The following is a 26,163-nucleotide window of genomic DNA, read 5'->3' on the forward strand; positions in this document are numbered from 1 at the left end:
AGATGAGCCGAATGTTCGAGAATGTGTTTAATAAAATATATCCAGTAATGAGGTGCAGCCTTGAAGAGAAAACAAAACAAAAAAATGGAGACGATTTGTAGCTTCGAAGGATTCAGAGACCCGCCTGCTGGTCTTAAGAAAAAAAAGGTCTTAGTCTTAGGTCTTCGTCTCAGTGGAAGTGCTCTCACGGATCTCAATCTATAGCTCCTAAATCCAGTTACTGTATTCACGTTCATGTTTATTCAGATAAGAAAGAACTACATCTCAAAGGGATAGAGTAGTTTAGGCTATTTCTACCTCCTACTTGTATTTGATATTGATGTGACTATGTCTCTTTCTCACATATGTACATACATATATCTGAGTTTTACCTGAGGGCCACCATCTCCCTAGTGGCCTCGACGTGGACAGGAAGCCGGCGGTTTGTCACAGGTCCTCCTCCCATTAAACTGATGATTTTTATCCAGCAGGATTTGAACTGCAGCAGCGTTTTGGCATTGACGGCTACGGCAGGTAGGCGGTTCCATGGGTTTATAACCCTGAGGGTGAAAAAGCATTTCGACATGATGTCTGTTCTACATTGTGGCTTGTTGAGCTTGAAGCCGTCGCTCTCTTTATATATATATATATTATATATATATATATATGTCGTACCTAATAGCCAGAACGCACTTCTCAGCCTACTATTCAAGGCCCGATTTGCCTAATAAGCCAAGTTTTCATGAATTAGTGTTTTTTCGTCTACCTAACCTACCTAACCTAACCTAACCTAGCTTTTTTTGGCTACCTAACCTAACCTTACCTATAAATATAGGTTAGGTTAGGTTAGGTGGGGTTGGTTAGGTTCGGTCATATATCTACGTTAATTTTAACTCCAATACAAAAAAATTGACCTCATACATAGAGAAAAGGGTTGCTTTATCATTTCATAAGAAAAAAATTATAGTAAATATATTAATTCAGGAAAACTTGGCTTATTAGGCAAATCGGGCCTTGAATAGTAGGCTGAGAAGTGAGTTCTGGCTACTAGGTACGACATATATATATATATATATATATATATATATATATATATATATATATATATATATATATATATATATATATATATATATATAATGTGTGTGCGCGCGTGTGTGTATATTATATGTATATTTAAGTATACATATTGTTTAGAGTAAGTCTATTCATACACATATGAGAGTATATTAATGAAATTCGGAGAGGGAGTCGGCGGTGTAGCACTGTCTTCGTCAGGACCAAACAAACCGTCGACAATCAGCATCAACAGTCTCGCTATAACGACCGCATTAATTCTCACCAAAGCGTTTTCCGATCCGGGCGGAACTGTGATTGGTTGCGCTATGCTGGCCTGACATAGCGTGTATAGCGGCCTGGCGCTATACGCTTACTATGATTGACACTACGGCCAGTGGCGGCTTGCTGCTGTTGCTGGATATGGCGGCCTGGTGGTGTTGTTGCTCCTGTGTTCACCCTGGGGAATCTACCTCCCCCCCTTGTTCACCCGCGGGGGGATAACCCGCCCCCCTTGCTCACCCGGGGGGGGGGGTCTACTCCTCACGTTGTTCACCCGGGAAAGGGGGGGGAGGAGAATCTACACCCCCTTGTTCACCTGGGGGAATCTACCCCCTTGTTCACCTGGGGGAAATCTACTCCCTTGTTCACCTGGGGGAGGGGGATCTACTCCTTTGTTCACCTGGGGGGAATCTACCCCCCTTGTTCACTTGGGGGAATCTACCCCCCCCCCCTTGTTCACCCGAGGAGGGGGAGGGATTCTATCCCATTGTTCACTTGACATTAAATATACTCTTCTAAATAGCTCCACTCTTAACATTCGTTATGTCCACTCCCTTCCTAGCCACGAATTCATTTGGTCTCGTATTATCCAATTTCATGGCTGGCGGAGCACAGTGGGGGGATGGATATGTCGACAAAAACAAAAATTTAGTGTAATCTTAGAATTTTATGGAAAGGAGCCTACCCTGCCGAGGGAGGGAGACGTCCTCTCCTCAGTGCAAGACAGGTGGGGAAAGCTTGTCTTACTACCTAACAATCAGGAAAATTCCCCCTCACTGTACAGACGAGGGGTGAAGTTTTAAGTTGCTTTTTGGAGACCAGATTGGAGACCTACCTTTATTTGCCAGCAGCAGCTAAAGCACAATTTATAATTCTTTGCAGAGCTATTTCTTATTCTCAAACTATTCTCCTCCGGAAGCGTTGATGAAAATTTAGACATAATAAGTACTTCTGTTGTGATATCATCTTCATTATATTTAGAGTACAGGTACTTGTGAAATGGAGCTTGTGTGATAGCAAGCTTTCAGTGACAATAACAATGTACTGTACAAACACGCATTCCATATACAATGTTTCTGTATACATGTACATACATGTACATACATGTACAAACGCTATACGCGTACTAGTGGCTGTACAAGAATGTAACAACTCTTGTATATATCTCAAAAAAAAAAAAAAATGTACCTGTATAAGGTAACAAGAGATATCAAAACTGATACCACAACTGTTCTAAATGGAGTGTTTTAGCGAAGACTCCCAGCATGCCAGCTTAACCCAATCAGACACACACAAGTACACGTTGGAGCCCAAAACCGTCAGTAGTTTCAAAGTGTTATACGACAAAGAGTACTGGCAAGATGGGACACCACAAGTGTAGCTCTCGACCTGTAACTACACTTAGGTAATTACACACACACACACACACAGGTATGAGAGGTATGAGCTACGAGGAGGGACAACGGGAATTAAACCTCACTTCGTTAGAAGACAGAAGAGTTAGGGGGAACATGATCACCACATTCAAGATTCTCAAGGGAATCGACAGGGTAGATAAAGACAGGCTATATAACACAAGGGGCACACGCACAAGGGGACACAGGTGGAAACTGAGTGCCCAAATGAGCCACAGAGATATTAGAAAGAACTTTTTTAGTGTCAGAGTGGTTGACAAATGGAATGCATTAGGCAGTGATGTGGTGAAGGCTGACTCCATACACAGCTTCAAGTGTAGGTATGATAGAGCCCAATAGGCTCAGGAACCTGTACACCTGTTGATTGATGGTTGAGAGGCGGGACCAAAGAGCCAGAGCTCAACCCCCGCAAGCACAATTAGGTGAGTACACATGTGCAACCAGGGTTCTAGAGGGCACGACTACACACACACATTCCGTTGCTGGCCTCGGCTGCCACTGACAAGGTGCACACACACACCATCACTGACCTGAGATAACATCACGGGTATCTGCCTCCCCTCCTCAACCAACCTTCATCTATTTTCCAGTTAACGTAGAGGTCAGGGGAAGGCGAATTATGACAGGAATGTTGAAGTGATGATAGGAATGAAATAGAGATACGAATGTTGAAGTGCAGATAATGTTGATATCGGGATAGGAATGTTGAAGAAATATCTTTAGCATTGAAGTGGCAATATCAATGCTTGGTAACATTGGAATTTTGAAATGGAACTATGAATATTGATGTACAAGTATATAATTGTAAATGTGAATAATTTATTTGCACGAAGATAATAACTTTGTCGAAAAGCAGTAACTATTTCAATTACAGTACTATAATAATCATCATTACCTAATTACTGTAACAAGAGGTATCAACTGGCAAAAAATCATGTAATTAAGTGTTGTTAATTCATCCATTCTTGCATGCTACAAAGACTAAGCATTTATTGAGGGACAATACAATGGGCGAAAACGGTTGCTATTATGGAGGTTATCAAGGACCCCCCCAATTCATATCTAGGTAGATGGAAGCAGTAGGTACTCATCAAATAGGTAGATGGAAGAAGTGCAAAAATCACAATCAAAACAAAGTCAACATGAATTGGCTCACCAGTATTTAACAGGGATAAGGATAAACGAAGGGTAAAGGTTCAAAATGGTGGCCATAGGTGTTGGTAAGAGGAATGTTCCAGAGGGCATATGGACAGTTAAATTGGCATGAGAGGAGGAATGGTTTCGGTAAAAGTTCTGGAAGTACAGTAGCTTAAAATCAAGAAATAGAAAGATGGTGAGCGAGATAAAACGAACAGACAGTATACCGTATATTCAAGTATATCTGAACGGCAGTGGCGTGGACGTTTGACACAAAGGGTTAATAAAGGTAACATCATACGTACCAGAATAAAAGAGCAGAGCAGAAATGCTAGAATTACCACTGAAGGGTAGTGGTTACATCAAAAATAAAATAAAAATATAACCACCTAAGTGACCAGGACTAAGACCAAGCATTAGGTTCCTCAAGTCAAGATACACAACAGAGAAAACCTGGAATTCAAAAACTGAAGTTCAGTCAAATCTGAATCAAATAAGCATATACAGTATTCTGTTGAATAATATATACCGTATAAGGTATATGGATTAATTCGTGGAGATCTAACAGGCACAGAGTAATGGATTCAAATAATTTTCAGGTGTAGTGTGAGACTTGGTGTACTTTATCATAATGTTGTAGCTAATACCCACAACCCCACTACTTGGCTAAGTAAGCAAGGCCTGATTTGCTTAACAGCCCGAGTGATTCTTGTTACTGTATTTTCAAATATTTCTTTCAAAATTAATTAATTCCTAACAATATTAATACCGATATATTAGTAACATGAATTACTGACTTACTTAGGTTAGGTTTTGACTTAAAAAATCTCAAGTCATATATGATACAATAAAACATTCATCATTTCTTAATAGAAAACTTTTGAAAACTTCAATTTTTTCCAAAATATTTGCTTGGTTATTAGATATGACACATGTCGTACCTACTAGCCAGCAGCATGTTCATGAAATAAATTTGTCAAATATGTTCTCTTATGAAATAATAGTTTTCATTGCGCTATACTGTATATGCTTTGGATTTTTCTTTTTATTCAAAACTAACATAGGAACTTGATCAACCCTAACATAACTAAATCGGTAATTTGAGATACTAATATATTAATATTGTTAGGAACAAACCAACTTGGAAAGAAATATTTTAAAATAACAAAATTCCTCCTCCTGTTAAGCAAATTGGACCTTGCTTACTAAGCAAGGTAATAGTAGTAGGCATCCATCAGTCTCAGGAGACTATGGAGTTGCACTCTGGTTGTCGGTCTGGAGTGGCCTCTCCAGGCACAAAGCCAGGGTAGGTTGATATGGAGAAGCTGTTACCCAAGCAGCAGGTCCCCCGTCTCCACGACGTAGAAAGTCCCTAGTGGTAATAGCATGTCTAACTATTAGGTACAACATGTACACAGAGGTTTTCCCCATATCTCTAAGTATAGTCAGGCTCCCATGATTCTAAGGACCTCCTTCAGAATATATGTACCAAAATTTACAATTCTTGTGATGTGGATTTTCAGTTATTAATTTTGGTTGGTTTTCCACTGCTGTAGACAGACGCAGATAGGCACCTACATTTAAAAAATGCTTTTTTATTTGTATTGACAAATTTCCATGTACTGTATTCTTACTTTTATTTGCTTCTGTATGAGAAATGGTATTAAAAAGTTATTTTGTTCTTAGCAATATATTATTAGATATCTATTTACTATGAGGGTCTTTGAAATGGTGAGACATCATAAGATGACAACAAAAGACAAAAGATAGAATGCGCAGATTATTTAACGCACCAATGATACTCATATTGCCCCCCCCCCCACCAGTGCTATATAGTCATGATGGCTTGGCACTTTTTTTTTTTTTTTTTTTTTTTTTTTCCCAGATTTTCCAGATTCCAGACAAGGATTTTTCCAGAGCTTAGTGCTGGTTATTTTAATCATAAATAGCATCTAGACATGTAAGAAGTCAATAAACAACCATACAGATTTTGATTCTAATTGCTTAAAAACTACTTTCCATACTTGGCAGACAAGGATTTTGCTAAGATATACATTTGTTTACACATATATAAATTCTTATTACTTTCTTTCAACCATTAAAGCTATGGGAATGTGATCAGAAAGCCCTGCCATTACACTGCAGAACCAAAATGCTGAGGGTGTTGCCTCGTCATTATGTCTTGCTATCAGGTAGTCTATCCGCCTCCGGCCACCTTCTCTCACGGCACGTACTCTACCTGATGAGTCTGCCTTCGGTGCAATCCACATTAAATCAGGAGCCTGTTCCTATAGAAATTATTTGATTTAATAAGAAATCAAACTTAAAGAATATGTACAAAAGAGGAGTAACCCCACAAAGCTTTTGAGAATGAAACAACATTGTCGATATAAACAGCAGCAAGGGAGACAATACTATACATGGGCAAAACAGAGGGAATATTATGAGAACACGATTGATATATAGTAAGTATGATAGTGCTTCTATGAGTTGACACGTCAGAGATGTAAGATAATACTCGCATGCAGTGTTGTGTTAAGCAAATAGAATAACTTTAGAGCACAGTGATCTATGTCCTTGGCTCTCAACTAAGGGGTTCAATTCCTGGCCAGGACATAACACTTGGGCCCTTTGCCTTTCACCTGATGTCTCTGTTCACCTAGCAATAAAACAGCTGCATAGGTGTTAGGCAACTATTGTGGGTTGCATCCTGGGAAAAAGTCAGTAGTTGAGCTATAGGGCAACCTCAATAAGGCCACATACAGGCTTCCTGTCCCTGATAAACTTAATTAAATTGTGTCCATTTAAACCTTCAAGAGCATATCAGACGGTACATGAATAATGGGAGGCATTAATGCACCAGGTACAATGGCTATCAGATGGGTCCCAAGAGCTAGGTCTCACTTCCTATAACCTCAGGGAAACAAATGCATTCATACCAGATCAACCAGGCTGTGACTCATACGTCAGGCTGTGAGCAGCCACGTCCAACAGCCTGGTTGACCAGTCCAGCAACCAGGAGGCCTGGTCAACGACCGGGCCACGGGGATGCTAAGCCCCAGAAGCACCTCAAGGTAACCTTAAGGTAACCTCAAGGTATACTCAGACAAATGGTCTTTAATATCTGCTGCACAAGCCAAAACAGATGAAGCTATCTTTTGTATATCATTACGTATATCTCTGTGGGTCAGTTCCAATGAATACATTTATCAACTTCAATTAATTTTTCAAGAAATTTAGAGTCTTAAGAGGTTTAAGAGTCATGGATACCCATGCTGAACTAGAACTAAATATTCTCCCAAGATCAGCAACACACAAGAGTTTCCCCCACAAAGTGAGGTTTATGTACACTACTTATTCATCAAACATGAGATTATAGGTATTGAACAGTATATTGTCTTGAAGTATTCTGCCCCCGTTTGGACAATTCATTTTACTAATCCACTTTTATAATATATTGATCGTGTTCTCAATTTCAACAGAATTTAATTCACTTGTCAGCCAAGTTTATCATTTGTAGAATTCCTCAACCATAAATTTTATGCACACAAGTTTAGTCTCATAATTTCTAAATGCATGGATTACCTTCTTTACCAATAACAGAGCCTTGGCATTATGAGGCAAAATGAGGGACTAAAATACTACTAATAATATATATGATTAGTCATGTCTTATTTCTGTATAATAAATACTACATCTCAATACTGTATATAGAAAGTACAGGTACTCAAATTACAGTACCTTTACATCAGCATCCAGAATGTAATGTCTGCGTTGAATATCATCAAGGAGAATTTTTCTAAAACTTTCCGGATTTTGTGCAATTGAATGGTGAATGAGACACTGACGAAGCTCTGTGCCGATTGTCCAGGGTTTGTCATTTCCCGCACTTTCCCGGCAGGGATCCTCATACTCGTCCCACAAAGGCAGATTTTGAGTCCCAACGTCACCTAATAAAAGAGAATAAATGTTTTGGCAAAATCTTCATTTGTGTCAGGCTTTGATTGTGGACCTCATTTTTATAATGTATAGAAAACCCAAGATCTTCAATAAGTTTTATCTGATCAAACACTACAATAGACCCTCCAAATCCAAATCATATTCCACCCCGATACAAATTCATGCGAAATTCATAGCTTAAGAAACGTCCCTTTCTTGGCTATTTATCCCCCCCTCCCCCCCCCAAAGCTTCTTATTACAAGTGATACAATACATGATTAAGAGTATTTAAGTATAATACACAGTACAAACAATTATTTTCAATGTATACTATATAAATAACAAATATCCTTTCCAAATTTTGAGCATACATTTAGTCACTTATCTTCTAGTAGAAGAGGTGAGTCATAATATACCAAAATACAATTACAGTACTATATAATGCTACAGTATGTCATGCCATCTGTTGAACTTCAACAGCTACCCTAAACTGGCCACAAAGTCCTCAAGGCCCACAATTTGTGCCATTCTTGCAGCTATAGACTTTAACTGTGCACCACAAGCAGCCCGGCAACAATGCTGTGCTAACTATTGGCAAACAGTATCATCCAAATTCTGATGATTACAAGATTAATTGGATTTTTTTTGCTCATGAACTACAGGACCTTCTTCCTTTGCATTTTATGTCAGAAACAGTACTTCAAAATACAGATGCCAGACATCATTGCCACAGGAACATATTTCTCCAGTTATATAATGCAAGGAACTTTCTCTTGCCTTTTTGTACCAATTCTATGATTGCCAGATAACATGGATTCAACTTGCAAATAATGTAACATATCCAAAGAAAACCCAGTCAATATGCTCAAGTAATTTGAAGTTGAATCCCACTCACGCACAAGTTAAGAACATCGTCGGTACACGTACCCCTTCAGTAGGTTTGGATGCCACAGAAAGAACATCACATTTATAAACTCTTCTGTACAATTTGTACATAATTTGTACACTTTGGTTCAAGCTTAGTAAAACATTTCTAAAATATAAATATTATTTTGAAAAATATTTACAATTAAAAGAGCAAGTTTAGCAAAAGTAGAAAAACAAATATGATCTGATGGAAATTACTTTATGCGGTAAACTGTTAATCCAGTTCAGGACTGGTTTAAGGAAGTTTCCAAGAGTGCGGAACAAATACCCCAGAGAAGATATTCGGGTGGTAATTGGTCTATACTGATGACACCTAGCAAGTGGTTGCTGCACCAAGGATAAAGCACAACTAAAGCAAGAAAAACTGACCTCAACTGGCATGCACAACATGAAGCATTCAAAGCATAAAACCCATACAAAGAACAACTCAGCAGTAAACTTAGCTTAGAGAAGTGGTGTGGTCTTCTCAAGAAGGTGTCATGTACATCCCTAGGGTTTTTTGGATTAGAAAAATACTGAGAAAAATACGGGAGAAAAATACGGGAAAAAAATACGGGAGAAAAATACTGAGTAGTTTGGATAGTTGTTTGGCAATCTGTTGTTTCCAAGTATTTTTATTATTATTTTTTTTTTTGGGGGGGGGAGGGGAATTTAATGTTCTGATATTGTATTTTTCTTAGTTTCTGATGGTTCATCTCTGTAGTGGGTTGACCGCTAATCCCCACAATTCCATCTCCAAAAGGAGGGGGACAACTGTTGAATAAGGTAGGTGTCCTTAGTGTGCCAAGAATGCCACTGGGAACCTGGCATGGTCACAGTGTCCTATTTGTGCCAGTTACCGAAGCTGAGGGGGGGGGAACTACCAAGAGGTGCGAGCCCACAACAATTACATGTACACTCTAATGTTAATACAATTACAGTCCCTTGTTTAAGTCCCTCAATCAATTATCAGTATTAACAGCCAAAACAATTATCAGCTTACCTGGAGACAAATTGTCACAATTGAAATCTCCTCCAATTATGGCAAAAACCACAATTTCAGTACGAGTATTGTGGGTAGTCTGGATGAAGGTGTTCATCCACAGTCGTGTCTGCTCCAGCTGATGGACCAGCACTTTATCTTCTCCTTGATAGGCCTGTTAAACCACATTATTTCCTACTTTAGAGACTAAGACATTGTATGGCCAAAATGATCATTAAATACACTTAAGTTTTAGCTACTTGTTTGATGACCTTATAGTGTAAATATCAGAATTTCTGCAAGGAAATCTATTTAAATTAAAAGAGGTAGGACAAGGGGCCATCAGTGGAAGTTGCATATGCAAGTGAGTTAAAGAGATGTAAGGAAGTTTTCATTTCCTGTATTGGTAATAGAAATGTGGAATGCTTTGAAGGAAGTGGTTGTTGAGCCCAATTCCACCCACAATTTCTAAAACATACATGATGAAAACTTTAACAGTGAGAGGGATAATTAGCACACCAGGTACAAACAGCTAGGTGTTTGTACCTGGCTAGGTGGTAGACCAAAAAAAGAGCTAGATCCCACGCCCCTGTAGTCACTGATAGTTAAGCAATAATAGGTAAGCATTCTTGGAACTTTAATGAAGAGTTCAACACAAATCTTAATTTGCAACAGCACCAATAAAAGCTGTACTGATTCTACTCCTGACTGAAATTCATGTTAATAATTTATTCATTCATGTTAATGTTAAAAATAGACTAGGCAACATTTTTGCATTCAATAGATCGCTTGTTATACCTCAAGTTCAATGACCTAATACTTGAAGCTGCAACTGGCTCAACTGTGTAAGACAGTCAAAAGCAGTTCACCTACATATTGTACGTTAATTGGTAAGATAGCCAATAGGAACTCACCTGAGTGTGTAGATTAGCTACATAGCCAACAGCATGCAGCTCCTCATTCCTTTTTTTCAGCAATCCCAAATCAAGCTGTACACAAATGGAATTTTTGTACTTAGCAAAAGTATTGTTAGAAATGTATGAAAACATCCAAACTAATCTAAAATTAATAATGCTATCAATATCACCTTCATCTCTCTCTATTTATTTAAAATAGCAAAGAGCTGATGTGGTTTGCCATGTTGACATTTATTGTTCCCGAGGTCATCTCAAAGATGTCACGAACGTCAGGCTGCGAGCAGTCGCATCCAACAGCCTGGTTGATCAGTCCAGCAACCAGGAGGCCTGGTCGACGACCGGGCCGCAGGGACGCTAAGCCCCGGAAGCACCTCAAGGTAACCTCAACGTACGGTAAGACTATCAGTGGAGCAACTACAGGTATTCAGATTGGTCAGCTGATGGCCCCAACATGGCCGAGGCTTTTGAGTTTTCAGCTGGAACAGATTGGTTATGACTAAGGAGATGAGGATTTTTTTTTAATTGGCAAAGATCCTACTTTTGGTATAGAACAATCATAAACTGCAGACTAAATAATACTGCAGATCTGGGAGTTATATACAGCAGCTTACTTAATTATTACTGTTTCTAGTATACCAGCTTACTGATCTGGTGAATCGGACAAAATCCCTGACGCAAACAGACATTGTTTGAGCGAGTTCACACTATATCTAAGAAACACAAATATTTGGCATGTATGAAATAAGAATACTTGCTTATTAAATCCAAATTAAAAACCATAAAATTATGAATTCTCAATAATGTCAATTTAAAAAAAAATTTGTAAGAAGTTAGCAAGGATTGTCACTACAACTTTATTATAAGATTTTGAAAATATTTTGAACTTGCACCATGCCTATTTTTGTGTTCACTTTGGCACTGAGCATTTGATTCTTACCTTTGTCAGAAGCATTCCATAACTTAAGAATTTACCAAACTTTGTGCAGTAAGTAAATGGATGAAAACAGGCCTCAAGTACAGGATACCGAGATGCTAAAAACAGCCCACTTCCTGAAAATAATAAAATTTCAGTTATATATTGACTGAAAATTTATGTTTTTCAGTCAAACATGAATGCTGAGAAATGCAGAATAAGGATATCTGAATAGAAATCCAGTATAATCAACACAAGTTTTATATTAAACTTTGAAATAATGCAATTTGTTTGTGTTGGTAGCACAAGTGGTCTACACCTTTCACTCACAATCAAAGAATCCCAGGTTCGTTCCCCGGGTTGGAGAGAAATGGTTGAACACATTTCATTTCACCTACTGCTTCTTGTCCTCTAACAGGAAATAGATACCCTGGAGTTGGGCAACTGTTGTGGGGTTGCATCCTGAGGGAGGTCAGTAGTTGGCCTAGGCCGACCTCAATTAAAAAAATGTAAATCTCAAGACATTGTTCTTAAAAGAAATGTTGACTCGGGCCCATTAAATGTTGCGGTAGAGAATATCTAGTGAATGAAATTGTTCTATAATTGCCAATGTACATATTTCAAAAATCTATTTTAGAATTATCTATCTATGAAAATCATGACCTGTATACTAGATGCAATAGAAAGTCAACTTTTTTACAATATCAAGAGAACTGTAACTGACTTACCGAGACAAAAATAGTTGGTTTCCATACAATGTCTGCCGACGTCATAAATAATGAAGGGGTACTTCTGTTTCAATTGCTTAATTAATGTTACTCCAATGACCCTTTCAAACACTTCTTGTAGGATAAACACATCAACATCTGGAAGCTGAAGACAAAAGCATCAACAATATTAAGCAGACAGATCACACCAACATTTAAATTGCAAACATTTGCCATTCATAAAATTTGTGATTCAAAGGGCCAGTAGGCAACACTAAAGACTGAACGCTATCTAAAAAAACCAGTGTTGAATGTAATGAAATGCCGTTTTCTGGGAAAGCCCCAGAGGCTCCCTGAAGCTATCCGAATTGATATGTGCTATATTAGTTTGGGGTCATCAGTCACGGAGTCCTTATGCCTACCAGGGACCACAAACCAGAACCTGGCCCCCTCGGAGAGGCACAGGGAGCAATGGCCTATGAGAACACTTTACATTTAAAGTATATCATAATTGCCATCGACCGGGGTAGGACCCAGAAAGGTAGGTGAATCAAAGCAGACCACTGTCTGGTTAGCCTGCACAAAGCGAGGAGAAGAAAGAAAATAAAGAATGCAGTCCAAATACCAAGATGGCTCAGGCGGCGCATGAGCAGGCCAGAGATAAAAAAAACGCATGAAAAAGCTAGCGGAAGTAAAATCCATCCCGAACGCAAATAGCAGCGGCTCCACCAATACCACGCAATATGAAGCAACAGTAATAGGCATGAAATGCCGATCTAGAAAAAGCCGAGAGAGAAAGGACAAAACAACCTGGTTCAAAATCTACGAAAACCAACGAAGAGAAAGAAAATGATGGGAAAGACTGCCAAGAAACTTCATACTGTCGCTGAGAAGACGACAGCAGGTGGGACACCATCAAAGAAGTCACCTGATCAACATACAAATGGCGATACACACGCATCAGAAAAACCAGATGTGTAGTGCAGAGCAGTAAGGAGAACCGGCGAGGTACAGTACTTCACTGGCCTGACCTGCTGACAGAGGTGGAGCCGCGGAAAACTGCCCAGATTCGGATACCAAGCAAGTAGCACCTGAAACCAAGGCTGGGCCGGTCTAGGCTGTAACAATTATTAAATCACTGTATCATTGTCTTCTGTATATTTTTGAAAATGAAAATTATTATTAGTTCAAAATAAATCTAAGCGTTATTGTAATATATCTACTCTTTAATAAGCAAAAATTCTGTGTTTAAAACAACCTTTATGTTAGCTTTCAAACTGATATGAAATGCTGAGTGAATCAGCTGTTTATCCAAAGGTAAATATTGTCCATTCAGAGTGCATAACCTTGAGTAAAGGAAAAGAATTACACGAGAGTTTAATTTAAGATTTCACAGATGGTTTTCTAAAGGTGCCGAAGAAGAGAAAGAGGGAATCAATACTGAAGGCATATGATAGAATCAAACCAGCATCCCCTGAACGCCTCAGGTGCACACACTACCAGCTGAACCATGATGGGCTTACAAGTATCTCATTGTGATTTTGTTTTGCAAGAGTGAATGGTTGTCCATATGAGTTACAAAGGCTATTCTTGCACAAACCTTTTAAATCACAGACAATGAAAGAGAATAAAGATAAAATTATAATGAATTAAAAAAAAGTTAGAAGAGGAAAATGTATCTAATAAGTGAAACTTTCTTACACTGAATCACATAAGGAGCCATAGATGTTCACTTGTATCTTCACCTCCCTGACCTCACCCCCATTCAACTTTTTAGTAATAATTCTTACAGGTGAAACAGTATCTGGATTTCAGCAGTGCAGTTGGATTCGTTCTCGACACCCAATTGGGAATTCTGAGTTCGAAGCCTGGGTGGGACAGAAATGGTTGGACACATTCCCTATCTCCTAATGCCTCTGTTTACCTTGCAGTAAAGAGGTACAGTACCTGGGAATTAGTCAACTTCTTGTGGGGTTTCTTCCAGGGAAGGGGTCAGTAGTTCCACCTTTAGCAAACTTCGACATACGTCTAACTTGTAAACATGTATACACAGACAGCCTGTCCCTGACAAAATGAATTATTATTAAAGTCAACTTACATCTTTATGTTTCTCTACACTAATAACTGAACTTACTAGCAGAATACAAGGCTAAGAATTTGTAGAGTAGGAGTTAACATTCATTTTATGCAAGTGAAACTACAAAACAGGAAAGAGTTGCAATCATTATTCTGCATCATTCTGACATGTACATTTCCAATGATGATTAAGTTAACCCTTAAACAAAGTGCATGTCTGAAAAAGAGTTAACAAAACAAATGGAGAAAAAATTGTGTATGGCAACTGGAGCAGTATATAGGTTAACAAGATTAGAACAGTGTAAGGGTTAACAAGATTATAGCAATTTAAGGGTAAAGCATAATATATGAAAACTTGTGCTGCTCTATATTAAGACTCCTACCTTACTCTCGACTATAGCTTCTCTATTCACTGGAGTCTGAAGATTCTGTTTCTGGTTTAGCAATGGATCTTGACACAGAAGTCTCCTAGCAACCTCAAACACCCTCCAGTACACATTCCTGGTGAGAAAATCACAATGTGGTGAAAATATGGCATACAGTATAATAAAATATCCCCATGCTGCGCAGCACCTCACTAGCTCACCTGTGTGATACAGTACTGTACTGGGCATTCCAGGTTCCTATGACTTCTCATTACCCACCATGGACAAATACCTTTTCAAACAGCTTGACCCTCCATGGGGGGGCAAGAGGAGTCTGCACATTTTCTTATTTTTAATAATTCACAAAACATTCAACTTCTTTTTAAGTATTATTTGGCAACACACACATTACAAAGCAAAACTCTGAAACTATTTACAGTACAGTTCGGTTCGATCTCGACTCACAATAAAAAATTCCGGGTTTGAATCACAGGCAGGACAGAAATGGTTGGTCACATTTCCTATTACCTAATGCACCTTTTCAACCAGCAGTAAGTAAGTACCCAGGAGTTAGTCAGCTTGTTGTGGGGCTGCATCCTGTGGGGAAAGTTAGTAGTTCCATCTTGCGGGGGGTGGGGGGGGGGGGACCTCGATATAAGCCTAACATATATATGGTTATCTTGAGATCTTGAGATGATTTTGGGGCTTAGCTTCCCTGCGGCCCGGTCCTCGACCAGGCCTCCTTTTTGTAACACACCCCCAGGAAGCAGTCCGTAGCAGCTGACTAACTCCCAGGTACCAATTTACTGCTAGGTGAACAGGGGCATCAGGGTGAAAGAAACATTCTTCCCATTTGTCTCCACCTTCACTGGGGATCAAACCCGGAACCTCAGGACTACGAATCTGACGCGCTGTCCAACCAGCTGTTAGGCGCCAGTATATACACTGGCTCTTTCTTTACCAAATTTTACTCAAAATCTTCTCTCCTGCCCTATTCATTTATTCAATCTATATTAAATGTGCACACAATTTTACAGCCATTCCCTCCCAAAATGACCTCCAAAAGTTGCCTGACCTAATTTCCCTCAACCTCCAAACAAGAGTTCTGGCTGGTAGTAAACCAACAACAGAATCCAAAGCTGGACTGGGGCTAGAATGTCTTGTTGCCCCACAGAAAACAGCACGATTCTCTGGATATCGGTGAACCTGTGAACACAATGAAACAAGGGGTTTTGTCCTAGATTTAAAGAAGAGAAAAAAACTAAAAACTAAAAAACAAAAAATAAAGTTTCCATAATAGATGAGAAAATAGGTTTAGGCTCTAGAGCAGCATTGCTCAACCTTTTTACCTTTAAATTAATTCTGGGTCGTACTTTAGATACACACACATGGATTTCATTGTCAATTTAATGGAGACGATTTCTGTCTTTACACTTGATACTGGTTAACAAGAGAGAAATTAAAACACGAAAATGACTCAAAAATACAATTGCATATGATTAGAATTAGACTATTTAACACTACATATCTCATGTGGAACACCTAGTTACCTTGGGGTTCCACGAAACCCCAGTTGCGAAACGCTGCTCTCGAGACTACCATCTTGAGGTTATCTTGAGATGATTTCGGGGCTTTAGTGTCCCCGCGGCCCGGTCCTCGACCAGGCCTCCACCCCCAGGAAGCAGCCTGTGACAGCTGACTAACACCCAGGTACCTATTTTACTGCTAGGTAACAGGGGCATAGGGTGAAAGAAACTTTGCCCATTGTTTCTCGCCGGCGCCTGGGATTGAACCCAGGACCACAGGATCACAAGTCCAGCGTGCTGTCCGCTCGGCCGACCGGCTCCCATACTTTCACTTTTACCACACTCTGCTCAATAAAACACCTACAAGTATTTGTCATAAATATTTAAGGCATCCCTTTATTATCCAGCAACAAGTACACAACATCAATAACTCCAGAATATTTGGAATATGCAATGTTGCAAAAAATAAATCTCAAAAGTTTGTAAGAAACAAGAACCTAGTGGGTATGGTCACCTGATGCTCCCAAGAAAGCAGTCTACTCGGGAATTAGCACGGGTAATCTATGCTAATTCAATTACCATTAAAATTCACCCATACACTTTAAAACTTGGTACTGTATAAAAGTGTCATTAAATCTGTATTCTGCAATACAATACAAATCAATGGCTGCCTGTATTATTCAACAAACAAATCTTAACATACAGATTCAAACATAGAAATGAATGATATAAACAATTCAAGATGAAGAATTCACTTATGATTTCCCACTATCAAGGACAGGAAGTCTGTAATTAGGCTTATTGCGGCACCTAGGCCAACTACTGGCCTTACCCAGGATGAAATCTACCACAATTGCTTAACTTCTGGGGTACCTATTTGTGCCTAAATGGACAGAGGAATTAGGTCAAATGAAATGTTTCGAACTATCTCTGTTCTGTCTGGGGATCGAACCCAGGAACTCTTAGCAGTGCGCTGACAATATACAGTACATCACTAAAGGTCATCTTTGACTTTATCATACCCCCCAGATGATGTAACAATTTCAATTTTTTCAGTGTATCAATGAACAGACATTTTGTGGCCTTAAGAAACTTTAACCTACATGAAAAATATTGCTCACCTGTTTTTGTTTATGCGCACAAAAATCTCTGGACTCAGGATGACATTTGCAGAGCAAATAGTGAACCTGGATGGACACTGGGACTCTTGACGAGGATTCTGGTTCTTTGGAGAAACATAATAAAATGGCTGAATGTTGGTGAATAAGTTGATAAGCACCCACATAATGTAGCCCACTGCAGCAAATGGAGCTGTACAAAGTGTTAGAAGGAAAAGAATTGGGCCCAAGACAGCATACCTAGAAAAAAAACAGAAAAAGAAATTACAGTAATCTTTATTTTGTATATAATTCTTGTTGGCAGGAACAGAAAGCTTTTATGTACTTATGTTTATCAAGGTCTTCCCAGTCTAACTACTGACCTATTCCAAGATACAACAATTGCCTAACACTCGGCTACCACTTTCAATATTTAATATCACACTAGTTTCTATAGAACCTATCTTACCCTGTCAAAGTAGGAGAGACATAGGTGTGTGTATATATATGTGTGTGGATATGTGTAGGTATATGTGTAAAATGTATATTTGTGTGTATTTGTATACACGGTATGTGGAAGCTGGTCAGAATTGCATTTCTCCTTTGTAAAGGCACAAAATGACACTATGTAAAAAGACACCTCGAACACAGTTTATGTAGGACAGACGTAAATCTGTGTATTTATATTTGTAGGTTAGCTTAGCATTTTAAAAGTACATACTACAATCACCTTCTGTGGTTGATTGTTCAATAAATCAATGAATTATATGTTTAACAGATCTCTAACCCTCTCCATGGAGGACAGAAGAAAATGTATAAATGCTGATTAGCATTGTAAATGTGTGGCCACATCTGTGGTAGAAAATAATAAAAAAAACTGCTAGATGATGTCATGATTCCATCCTAGCTTAGAATATGACCCCACCAGCATGAGAGCTGCTCTCATTCTGTCCCCTTCTTTTCCATCCATTTATTTGTTCTGCCATCATGTTAAACCTACGCAAACTTAAGGTTTAGAGTGAATGAGATTTTGTGGTTGTTGGGTAAATTTATTGGTAATTAGGGATTAGAAGGCAAAGGCTGATTCCTGCCATTGATAAACCATGTAGGAACATTCCAGAACTCAAGGGCAGGATACGGTCGTGGAGACAATTCAAAATGCTAAGCATGTGAATTGATCAGCACAAAGTAGGGTCAAGATGTCTTACAAGGGAGCACGAGGATTGGCCCAGATGCATCATTTACTTAGGATATATGAGCAGGACCGCATCGCATTTGCCAAATTGATGATGTGTCAGTTGGACAATATCCATCAGTGAGTGGGGGCTGAGGCTGATCTCAATGGACAGTATCTGTAGGAGCTTTATTATGAGTGCCAAATAGATAGACAAGCTGCAGTGACCATGAGACAGACCCGGTTTAAGTGGTCTAAGTTGTCTGTGGTGGGGAAGGAGGTTTTCCCAAGAGTGTGGACGTTATCAAGGAAGGGTAACTAATCTGCAAGTGCAACAAGGAGGTGGCCAAAAGTCTGTCAAGTCGACAGATTGAGTTTCGACCAAGAACCTAGTGAAAAATCTCAATAGCATAGAGTTCAGATAGAGTGTCGAAGTGAATGGAACTTTGACAGCTCCCCAAATGCAATATCTGTTTGTGTGCTTGTGTATGTTTTACATTAGCTAGCTGGCAGACCAGAAGAGCTTACGCATTAAAACAGTTGGGGCTATGAGTGAACCCTAAAGAATGGGGGGAACTATAGCATCATTCAGTAAGCAGTGATAAATCAGTAGGATAGCTAGTGGAGGAGTTCCAGACAAGAAACATGTTAAGTCTAGCCAGAGCAAAATCATAAATTTAGTCAAGTTATTTGTGTGGTCAATGGTTGTGGGCCCAAGCAGTGAAGAGTGGCTAACCTAAACAATAACAGCAGAATATTAGATGGTGTAATAGTGCCAGTGTTTTAGCAAGGGTAGTGTGGACGATCCTGGCACTAATAAGTGAGGACATATATAGTGAAACCTGTGAGTACGTGACTACATATCTAGAAGGCAGGCACAGTCTAGGGTGCAGGTAAATTTTTGTTGGTATCTGAGGTCTAGTCATGCCTCACTAGGAGGTGGAGGCCTGTGTGAGGAGTCGGCAGGAAACAAAGACACAAATCCAGGAGGTCACCAGCAGCTGAGAGAACGTGTGGCCATCAGTTGTAACCATGCAAGGTTCTTGTCCAAAGGCTACAAGTGGACTAAGGGCATATTGGAAAATCGTCAGAGCAACAAAGGCGATTGCTTGTATACAGTATATAATATTGACAGAGCTGGGAGAGTAGTATGATTGAATTATTTTTTTTTTTTTTTTTTGGGGGGGGGCAAATACACATTAGTTTTAAGGTTAGAAGTACAGTCAGGTTGTGTTTAGCATGAAAAGCTGAATCTAATGATATCCCTCAAGGCAGGGAAATAAGGTTATTTCAACATAAGAGTATCAGGGCTATTTATTTTTGGTGATAATAGCCACAACAGCCCCAGATGATGTTTCTCAATTTATTCCTTATTAATTATTTTTGAGAGTTCATACCAATGCTATATAATATATATATATATATATATATATATATATATATATATATATATATATATATATATATATATAGTAGCCAGAACTCACTTCTCAGCCTACTATTCATGGCCCGATTTGCCTAATAAGCCAAGTTTTCCTGAATTAATATATTTGCTATAATTATTTTCTTATGAAATGATAAAGCTTCCCTTTTCACTATGTATGAGGTCAATTTTTTTTTATTGGAGTTAAAATTAACGTAGATATATGACCGAACCTAACCAACCCTACCAAACCTAACCTAACCTATATTTATAGGTAAGGTTAGGTTAGGTAGCCAAAAAAAGCTAGGTTAGGTTAGGTTAGGTAGGTTAGGTAGACGAAAAAACATTAATTCATGAAAACTTAGCTTATTAGGCAAATCGGGCCTTGCATAGTAGGCTGAGAAGTGAGTTCTGGCTACTAGGTACGACATATATATATATATATATATATATATATGTCGTACCTAGTAGCCAGAACGCACTTCTCAGCCTACTATGCAAGGCCCAATTTGCCTAATAAGCCAAGTTTTCCTGAATTAATATATTTTCTCTAATTTTTTTCTTATGAAATGATAAAGCTACCCATTTCATTATGTATGAGGTCAATTTTTTTTTATTATAGTTAAAATTAACGTAGATATATGACCGAACCTAACCAACCCTACCTAACCTAACCTAACCTATCTTTATAGGTTAGGTTAGGTAGCGGTAAAAGTTAGGTTAGGTTAGGTTAGGTAGGTTAGGTTGCCGAAAAACAATTAATTCATGAAAACTTGGCTTATTAGGCAAATCGGGCCTTGAATAGTAGGCTGAGAAGTGCGTTCTGGCTACTAGGTACGACATATATATATATATATATATATATATATATATGTCGTACCTAGTAGCCAGAACTCACTTCTCAGCCTACTATGCAAGGCCCGATTTGCCTAATAAGCCAAGTTTTCATGAATTAATGTTTTTTCGTCTACCTAACCTACCTAACCTAACCTTACCTAGCTTTTTTTGGCTACCTAACCTAACCTTACCTATAAATATAGGTTAGGTTAGGTTAGGTAGGGTTGGTTAGGTTCGGTCATATATCTACATTAATTTTAACTCCAATAAAAAAAAATTGCCCTCATACATAGTGAAAAGGGTAGCTTTATCATTTCATAAGAAAAAAATTATAGTAAATATATTAATTCATGAAAACTTGGCTTATTAGGCAAATCGGGCCTTGAATAGTAGGCTGAGAAGTGAGTTCTGGCTACTAGGTACGACATATATATATATATATATATATATATATATATATATATGTCGTACCTAGTAGTCAGAACGCACTTCTCAGCCTACTATGCAAGGCCCAATTTGCCTAATAAGCCAAGTTTTCATGAATTAATTGTTTTTCGACTACCTAACCTACCTAACCTAACCTAACTTTTTCAGCTACCTAACCTAACCTAACCTATAAAGATAGGTTAGGTTAGGTTAGGTAGGGTTGGTTAGGTTCGGTCATATATCTACGTTAATTTTAACTCCAATAAAAAAAAATTGACCTCGAACATAATGAAATGGGTAGCTTTATCATTTCATTAGAAAAAAATTAGAGAAAATATATTAATTCAGGAAAACTTGGCTTATTAGGCAAATCGGGCTTTGCATAGTAAGCTGAGAAGTGTGTTCTGGCTACTAGGTACGACATATATATAAATATATATATATATATATATATATATATGTCGTACCTAATAGCCAGAACTCACTTCTCAGCCTACTATTCAAGGCCCGATTTGCCTAATAAGCCAAGTTTTCATGAATTAATGTTTTTTCGTCTACCTAACCTACCTAACCTAACCTAACCTAGCTTTTTTTGGCTACCTAACCTAACCTTACCTATAAATATAGGTTAGGTTAGGTTAGGTAGGGTTGGTTAGGTTCGGTCATATATCTTCGTTAATTTTAACTCCAATAAAAAAAATTGGCCTCATACATAGAGAAAAGGGTTGCTTTATCATTTCATAAGAAAAAAATTATAGTAAATATATTAATTCAGGAAAACTTTGCTTATTAGGCAAATCGGGCCTTGAATAGTAGGCTGAGAAGTGAGTTCTGGCTACTAGGTACGACATATATATATATATATATATATATATATATATATATATATATATATATATATATATATATATATATATATATATATATATATATATATATATATGTATGTATGTATGTATGTATGTATGTATGTTTTGGTGATCATTTATAGCCTAGCAGTGGTGTACCTGGTGTAATGAACACTTCTTACACCCCACCATGTTAGAGTGAACAGAGGTATCAGGTCAAAGGAAACATGCCAACCATCTCTTTTTCACCCACATACTGTATACTAAAAATAAACAAGTGAGGTTCAAGCATCCACACTTAACACACCTGACGATAACGATGGAGAGTGAAGATTTATCAAAATTGGTGAAGCAGTAGCACGACAAAGATAGCGAGATGAGCTGCTGAAATGGGGTCATCAGGATGCAGGTGAGCGTGTCCAATGCATCCCATGGCCAGTGGGTATACCGCGACGCTCTCGGAGCTCCCATTATAACTAGGTCCTGAAAGGTAAACCACTTACGTGTCATAAATATGCTATATATTAGCACACCATTTGTTAGAGAATGGTGCGCTAATACATGTACTACAACCTACTGTACATGCAATACCTATATTAATAATACAATAATTATCAATACATTATCATTATTAATTTGTGTTGGTATCAATACATTATCATAAATAATTTATGTCATCAGGGCAGTCAGGTTACACATACAGTACATATTAGGCATATGCGAACAAGCCTGAATGGTCCCCAGTCTATATATTAGGCATATATAGACTCGCCCTTCCTCCCCAGGGTCGAATTACTGATACAACCACTCAACAAGCAGTGATAAGATTAGAAGAGTACAGGACAGGTTTGATTAGAATAGTACAGGACAGGTTTCATTAGAATATGATAGAGCAGGTTTCATTTGAATAGGATAGGACAGGTTTCATTAGAATAGGATAGGGCAGGTTTCATTTGAATAGGATAGGACAGGTTTCATTAGAATAGGATATGACAGGTTCGATTAGAATATGATAGGACAACCAAACCCAAAAACAACCTAATCCAACCCAAAAGCAACCTAACCCAATCCAAAACAACCTAACCCAACCCAAAACCACCTAACCAAACCTAATTCAACCCTAAACAACCTAATCCAACCCAAAACCACCTAACCCAACCCAAAACCACCTAACCCAACCCAAAAAACCTAATCCAACCCAAAAACAACCTAACCCAATTCAAAAACACCCAAATCCAACCCCAAAAAACCTACCTCAACCCAAAAAAAACATATCCAACCCAAAAACAACCTACCTTAACCCAAAAACAACCTAACCCAACCCAAAAAAATTTAACCCAACCCTAGAGGCGCGCCAACGCAACTCTGGCACTAACGTGTGCCATGAGAGCATCCACCAACTTTGCAGGCACCACACTGTCTTCTGGATGATGAGATGATAGATCAACTCCCTATCATGACATACTCTGCAATAAAGAATTGCACATTTATCTTCCCCATAATCCTCCTCAGAGTCAGAAACTTAGTCACTTGGTGCAATGAAGACGGATGGCACTAATATATATTTGTACCCATTTCGGACACAAAATTTGTACGTTTCGTGTATATATTGCAAAATATACATTCGTGTGTGTATATTGCATTGGTCAATATTAATGTTATTAATAGTTAAACTCTTCTACTTAACAGGGATATAGTTATAATAATAAATGAAGTTGAGTGATGTGATGGATATAAATCTGGTGTTTCATAAGAACGCCGCTGCCAGTGTTAACATTCCACATCTGAAGACCCACAAACATGGTCGAACGTACAACATACCAGACTGTGGCCAGTTTTTGGGAAGAATACTATTACATATTTATACTTATATACAGTATAATAAAATGTATTAAGGGTAAATGCCCAACATATAATATTAATTAATAAAAACAAAGTCAGAAGCCACATGCCTGTCACCACATGTCTTATATGTTTATTTTGGGCACTCTTATAGTTGTGCGCTAGCTGGCGTTCACAACTGATCTCACCTTCAGGGGCGAGATTTAGTCAGTCATAATGATCATATTGTTTATTTATTTTGGCAAATACATTTCTGGGCCCACTTAGAAATAATGACCTACTTCAGATCTAATGGTATGAGGTACTTTGAGCTCTGTAATTTCTTCATACACTCAGGAATATTGGAAGATATTCTTGTGCTGTACCCAGATTTTGCAAGTGGGGCTAATGTATCAGCCTTACATTTTATGTTCTCTCCTGGTTTTTAGTCAGAGTTAATTTGTTTTTGTATTGAGGCTGGCATTTTCCCTCCCTGATTCTGTGTATGACTAACTATAACAAACTGTCTTCAGACAACACACAGCCCCTCTTTTTAAGTACTGTATCTTAACATGCTAAACATACACTCACTCCGCACATTCTCATGTGCTATTTACACGCAGAAACCATTGTTCCTAAATGTTAATTTTGATCTGAAACTTTTCCTTGATAGATGTAATAGAACCCATGAGCACCACACCATAAATAAATATCGTCTTGATATCCCCAGAGTCAAACTAAATCTGTGTAAGCACTCCATGCAAATAAAAAGACTCGGTCTATGGAACTCACTCCCTGATGAATTAAACAATTGTCCAACCAATGCCCTATTCAAAAGTAAAACCAAAAAGTATTAGGTACTTTTTGGTTTTACTTTTGAATAGGGCATTGGTTGGACAATTTTTTAATTCATCATTTCACCCTCATAATTTCCTACCTTGTGCTTCAAACTCACACTGTAACTTGTACTACCCACTTCCCCAATATTGGTACTTAAGACATATAGCTTTACCAGTGTAATCACCTCTGTCAATTTATATGATTGTTATTTATTGATATAAAACCTTGCTACAATGTACCTTTTCATCTTACCTGATATGTTAGATTAAGGACTTGCCCGAAATGCTATGTGTGTTAGTGACTTTGGAAAAAAGTAAAATTATCATTAATGTAATCTCATCATCCCATTGTACTTTCTTGTAAATTAAATAGTATTATTATTATTATTATTAAATAATATATAATACTATATAATATAATTATTATTAAATAATTATATTAAATAGTATTATTATTATTATAAATTTATTATTATTATTATTATTATAAAAGTGAAACGCTATGCATGTTAGTGGCTTTACAAAAATGTAAAAACATCAATGCTATGTACTCTCATAAATCCAGTGTACCTTCTTGTATATATATAAACAAAAAAATTAAAAAACATCGCTACTCCGTCTATCTGCGTATACATGTCTCCCCAAAGGGCTATGAATGGGGGGCCATCTTGGTGCAAATCTCCAGAAGATTACGGAGGGCAGACTCTGGAATGTCCAGATTTGGAGTAGTATTGTCACAGTAGATTCTGTCTAACATTAAGTTGATGGTGTCTACAGGAACCTTCGTAAATAGTAATTCCATGTCTAGATATGCTATAACCTCTTTTGATTTACTGCTCTTATTTATTTATTTATATACAAGAAGGTACATTGGAGGGTAAGAGAGAACATAGAAATAAAGTTGATTTTACATTCTTGTAAAGCCACTAGCTCTTCACTATTTAGTGCCCTAATAGTAAATAAGTAATTATCAAAAGAAGGCATCAAGCCGGGAAGGTTATGGCGCCACCATCAGACAAGGGTCAAGCAAACACAAGTCTCTGATCCACACACACACATATATTTATGTAAAAAATATATTCTATAACTGTACAAACCCAAGGAGGGCGAGAGTCCGGTCTCTTGTTTACCTGCCAGTGCTCCTGTCCTGGTCGGTTGCTTCTCCTTAACTCCTCTCTCATTTTCTCTGATCTCCGCCGTGTTGTAGGGGGGCCTGAAGTCTCACTCAAAATGTAGTGATTTTTTGGCCAAGTCGCTACAATTATGTCTAAGAAATCGGCGACTTATTTCAAACCGTACTTATTTGGTACATATGGAGTCAGTATACTGTTGAGTTGTTTAGCTAGATTATACGTTGGGATCGTAGAGAATTACCTGGGTTTTGACATTACCGTAAATGAATCATAGGTTGTAGTCACCTACTTTAGATGCTGCCTTTTTTTTTAGCATTAACTACATCAATTATACAGTTGATTTTCTTTTCAGTTGGGTTTGTGGT

At 38.1% G+C, this 26,163-nt stretch overlaps 1 protein-coding gene and 1 long non-coding RNA gene across 3 annotated transcripts in view; one reads left to right on the top strand and one right to left on the bottom strand.

The window, feature by feature from the left end:
- The window catches only part of LOC138353681 (uncharacterized), a 310,023-nt gene that overhangs the window by 112,749 nt on the left and 171,111 nt on the right, over positions 1-26,163 (top strand). The window lies entirely within an intron of this gene.
- On the bottom strand, positions 5,544-25,932 carry LOC123768128 (sphingomyelin phosphodiesterase 5). 2 transcript variants are annotated; one of them, XM_045758466.2, is made up of 10 exons: positions 25,796-25,932; positions 22,313-22,488; positions 17,322-17,558; positions 14,693-14,810; positions 12,255-12,399; positions 11,551-11,663; positions 10,611-10,685; positions 9,718-9,871; positions 7,611-7,819; positions 5,544-6,157 (listed from the first exon to the last, which is right to left on the bottom strand). In XM_045758466.2, the coding sequence occupies exons 1-10, from the start codon at positions 25,844-25,846 to the stop codon at positions 5,951-5,953; spliced, it is 1,485 nt and encodes a 494-aa protein (XP_045614422.1). In that variant the 5' UTR covers positions 25,847-25,932; the 3' UTR covers positions 5,544-5,950. The 2 variants fall into 2 exon arrangements, with proteins under 2 accessions (XP_045614422.1, XP_069162993.1); XM_069306892.1 differs by having other exon boundaries at positions 25,763-25,861.

The sequence above is a fragment of the Procambarus clarkii genome, chromosome 59 (assembly GCF_040958095.1).
Source record: "Procambarus clarkii isolate CNS0578487 chromosome 59, FALCON_Pclarkii_2.0, whole genome shotgun sequence".
NCBI lineage: Eukaryota > Metazoa > Arthropoda > Malacostraca > Decapoda > Cambaridae > Procambarus > Procambarus clarkii.

What these genes read in the sequence shown, in the direction of transcription:
- LOC123768128 (XM_069306892.1), bottom strand. Translation starts at nt 25,846, where the DNA reads ATGAGAGAGGAGTTAAGGAGAAGCAACCGACCAGGACAGGAGCACTGG. An exon ending in TTGTGACAATTTGTCTCCAG is followed by an intron (nt 7,820 to 9,717) that starts GTAAGCTGATAA and finishes CTCTTTTATTAG; the next exon opens with GTGACGTTGGGACTCAAAAT. An exon ending in TTCTGGATGCTGATGTAAAG is followed by an intron (nt 6,158 to 7,610) that starts GTACTGTAATTT and finishes TAATTTCTATAG; the next exon opens with GAACAGGCTCCTGATTTAAT.